The sequence below is a fragment of the Sinocyclocheilus anshuiensis genome, unplaced genomic scaffold, assembly GCF_001515605.1.
Source record: "Sinocyclocheilus anshuiensis isolate Anshui unplaced genomic scaffold, SAMN03320099.WGS_v1.1 scaffold391, whole genome shotgun sequence".
NCBI classification, from domain to species: Eukaryota; Metazoa; Chordata; class Actinopteri; order Cypriniformes; family Cyprinidae; genus Sinocyclocheilus; species Sinocyclocheilus anshuiensis.
In genome coordinates, this window is record NW_015548229.1 from 62,924 (window position 1) to 66,764 (window position 3,841).

The following is a 3,841-nucleotide window of genomic DNA, read 5'->3' on the forward strand; positions in this document are numbered from 1 at the left end:
AGAAACCTGGGCTTCCATACCACCTCAGCAGTGCCACAAACTGATCACCTACATGCCACGCCGAATTGAGGCAGTAATTAAAGCAAAAGGAGCCCCTACCAAGTATTGAGTACATGTACAGTAAATGAACATACTTTCCAGAAGGCCAACAATTCACTAAAAATGTTATTTTTATTGGTCTTATGAAGTATTCTAATTTGTTGAGATAGTGAATTGGTGGTTTTTTTTTAAATGTGAGCCAAAATCATCACAATTAAAAGAACCAAAGACTTAAACTACTTCAGTCTGTGTGCATTGAATTTATTTAATACACGAGTTTCACAATTTGAGTTGAATTACTGAAATAAATGAACTTTTCCACGACATTCTAATTTATTGAGATGCACCTGTACTATGTGCTCTATTCAGTATAGCCTGTAGTATAAACCTTTACCAATAAATCATTTATATTTATGCATTTAGCAGATGCTTTAATCCAAAATGGCTTGCATTGCATATTTAAAATGAATTTAAACAATAATATTGACTGAATTTCGCATATGTATGTGCGAAATTCACTATACAGGTATATACAACTTCTGACATTTTTACGACAATCTAGCACACATTGTTTTATATTCTTATTATTGCAATGTAAAATTATTCATTTTAATTAGACAACATGAAGGCAGTAGAAAATGCATACAAAATGCATGTTATTTTTTTTATTTTTTTTAGTACTGACATGAACCAGATATTTCACATCAAACACATTTACATATAATCCACATATAATACACTTGATTCTTAATACTGGGTTTTTTTGTTTTTGTTTTTTGTGATAGATGTTCATGAGTCCCTTGTTTGTCCTGAACAGTTAAACTGCCCACTGTTCTTCAGAAACATTCTTCCGGTCCCACAAATTCTTTGGTTTTTCTGCATCTTTTGAATTTAAACCCTTTGCAACAATGACTGATCCATCTTTTCACACTGAGGACAACTGAGGGACTCATATGCAACTATTACAAAAAGTTCAAAACGCTCACTGATGCTCCAGAAGGAAATATTATTTCACTTCTTTCTTGGTGAATAAAAAAGCTATATGAATAAATGCATTTTATTGTATTGCATTTAATGATTGTTTTTTTTTTTTTTGGCCAATTCTATTTTTTTTTCATAGCTATTGTGTGTGGTTCTTTTCAGAGGGATTTATTGAGTATTCAGCATTTATTGAATAATTCAGAGGCCAGTTTACATCAGCTCACTGCACTTCTAGACTGCCGAGGACTCAATAAGGTACCGAGCACACATTAATGTTCCACCTGCTTCTGTCTAATATGATGCTGTGAGATTTTAGCAATTAGTCAAATGCATCTAAATCTCTTGTGGGGTGTATGTGTTTGCAGGACTACCTGGACGCTCTGATAGGTGTGTGTTATGATGGCGTGGAGGGGTTGCTGTATCTCTGTCTGTTCTCTCTGCTGGCGGCCTGTGCTTTCTCTGTTATGCTGTGTGCCATCCCGAGAGCGTGGCGACAGATTGCCAACAGGTACAGTACACACACACAGAATGCATTTAGATCACTCACTATTGACTATAGTGCACTAAACTCTAATCAAACATCCATAAACTAGCTAATTAAGTTCTTTGGGAGTCAGTTGAGAAATACAGCCAGGTCTGTTAGAGCCTTTGCATGAAGAAAGCATGCCGAAAACTTGGTAACTGTCATTACAAGCATGACCTGAGGGTGCTTGCAGAGTTTTGGCACGGCGCCACCTACTAGTCAAGAAATATGAAAAACTTCGTAAAAATATGTACAAATTTCTGAACAGTTTGACCAAAATTTTAAGAGACTGGTCTGTTTAGATTCTGTATAGAGTCACACTGTATCCAGTTTTTTGCCATTGTGAATTTTGTTATAAAATGCTGTATTTTACAAATGCATTGGCATATTTTTATGAAACTTGACTTTTGTCTTTAGCACCATAACCTGAAGCAACCTATGAAGTTTTGGGCCGATGCCATGTAGTGGTCACAAGAGATAACACAAAGTACAAATATGCTTACATTTTTTCTCACCTCTTTCTGAAACCATTTTTGTATAACTGTCAAATGTAATGGCATGATGCCAAACTGAACCTGACTACACCAGATCAATTTGGTGGCAGTGCCACCTGTTGGTCAAAAGTGATAAGCAGTTGTCACGTTACAAGTTATTAGTATTTATTTAAAATCATAAACAGGTCTTTACTTACTAATTTTCTTTAATTAGTAATAGTCTTTAATTTTTAATTTAAAAGTCTCTATTTATTATTATTTTTATTTTTTTCAATTAATCTGACGCTCCCTTAGCCATGCTTGCGTAGCTTCTTATGTTGTGCTTGGCCGCTTAAAAGGATAGGTTACGCAAAAATGAAAATTCTGTCATCATTTACTCACCCTCAAGTTGCACCTCTATGAGTTTCTTTCTCCTGTTGAACATAAAATAAGATATTTTGAAGCATGTGAGAAACCAAACAGGTGCTGGTCAGCATTGAGTTCCATAGTATGAAAAAAATACTAAGGAATTCAATGGGCACCAGAAACGGTTTGGTTACCCACATTCTTCAAAATATCGTCTTTTATGTACAACAGAAGAAAGAAACTTCTGGTTGGAACAATTCTAAGGTGAATAAATGACAATTTTCATTAATGGGTGAACTATCCCTTTAATTCTATTTTTAATTCTGATGGTGCTATTTTTGTAAATTGCACTTTTGTTCAGTGTTTTTGCAGCCTTGGTTAGCAAAGGAGAAACATCTTACCGGCCCCAAACCTTTGAATGATAGTGTTAACAATGCTTCTCTTTCTCTCCACAGAGATCGAGATTACGATGACATTGATGACGGGGACCCGTTTAACCCTCAGAGCCGGCGAATGACATCCCATCATTCACACCAGGGCAACATGCACAGCTTCTGCAGCTACAGTAGCAGCATAGGCAGCCAAACCAGCCTGCAACCTCCAACACAGGCTGTGACCAACGCACCCCTGTCAGAATATATGTAAGAGTCAACCTTAAACATGATTTATTCTTTTTCATATTCTGTGATATAATTGTTTTCAGATTGATGCATCTGGATTTTGTGTGACAGCTCAATTCAGTAACTTTTGGGTGTAATAGAGGGGAGCTGATGTTGATTGATTTTCCTTTCTTGAGGAATATTAAAGGAAGTTCACTTACTGTATTATTTCTAAAATACTTATATCCTTTCTCCTTCCTCACTCTGTCTTCCTGAACTCTCGCCCTCATTTTCTCTTTTCATTTATCACTGTCTTGTTTTGACAGGAACCAGTCTGCGCTGTTTGGAGGAAACCCACGCTATGAGAACGTGCCACTGATCGGGAGGGGATCTCCTCCTCCTTCGGTGCGTTGGGCTCCAGAGGGCAAGTCCTTCTCATGACCACACATACACTCATGTTGACACAATGACAATAATTCACACCAAAGATTTAACCTTTTTTCATAATCATTTTAAGGGTCAATATGAAATCAAAATTGGCCATATGTACACTATTGTTCAAAAGTATATATTATATTTAAAGGATATATATACATATATATATATATATATATTCAGAAAGGAAACATTAAATTAATCAAAAGTGGTAGTAAAGACATTTACAAAAGATTTCTATTCCAAAAAAGTGCTGTTTCTATTATCAAAGACTCTTAAGAAAATATAATAGTTTCTACAAAAATATTAAGCAACATTACTGTTTTCAGCATTGATAATAATACATGTTTCTTGAGCATCAAATCAGCATATTAGAATGATTACTGAAGGATCATGTGACACTGAAGACTGGAGTAATGATGCTG

General features: G+C 35.5%; 1 protein-coding gene across 3 annotated transcripts in view; it reads left to right on the forward strand.

Moving 5' to 3' along the window:
- The window catches only part of LOC107654552 (protein tweety homolog 2-like), a 78,731-nt gene that overhangs the window by 61,489 nt on the left and 13,401 nt on the right, over positions 1-3,841 (forward strand). The window contains exons 10-13 of one of the 3 annotated variants that reach the window (XM_016441677.1): positions 1,183-1,275; positions 1,386-1,528; positions 2,838-3,023; positions 3,308-3,386. In XM_016441677.1, the coding sequence (XP_016297163.1) occupies positions 1,183-1,275; positions 1,386-1,528; positions 2,838-3,023; positions 3,308-3,386 (501 nt within the window). Of the gene's footprint in view, positions 1-1,182; positions 1,276-1,385; positions 1,529-2,837; positions 3,024-3,307; positions 3,468-3,841 lie in introns of those variants that run through there. The other 2 variants (XM_016441675.1, XM_016441676.1) reach the window with 2 other exon arrangements.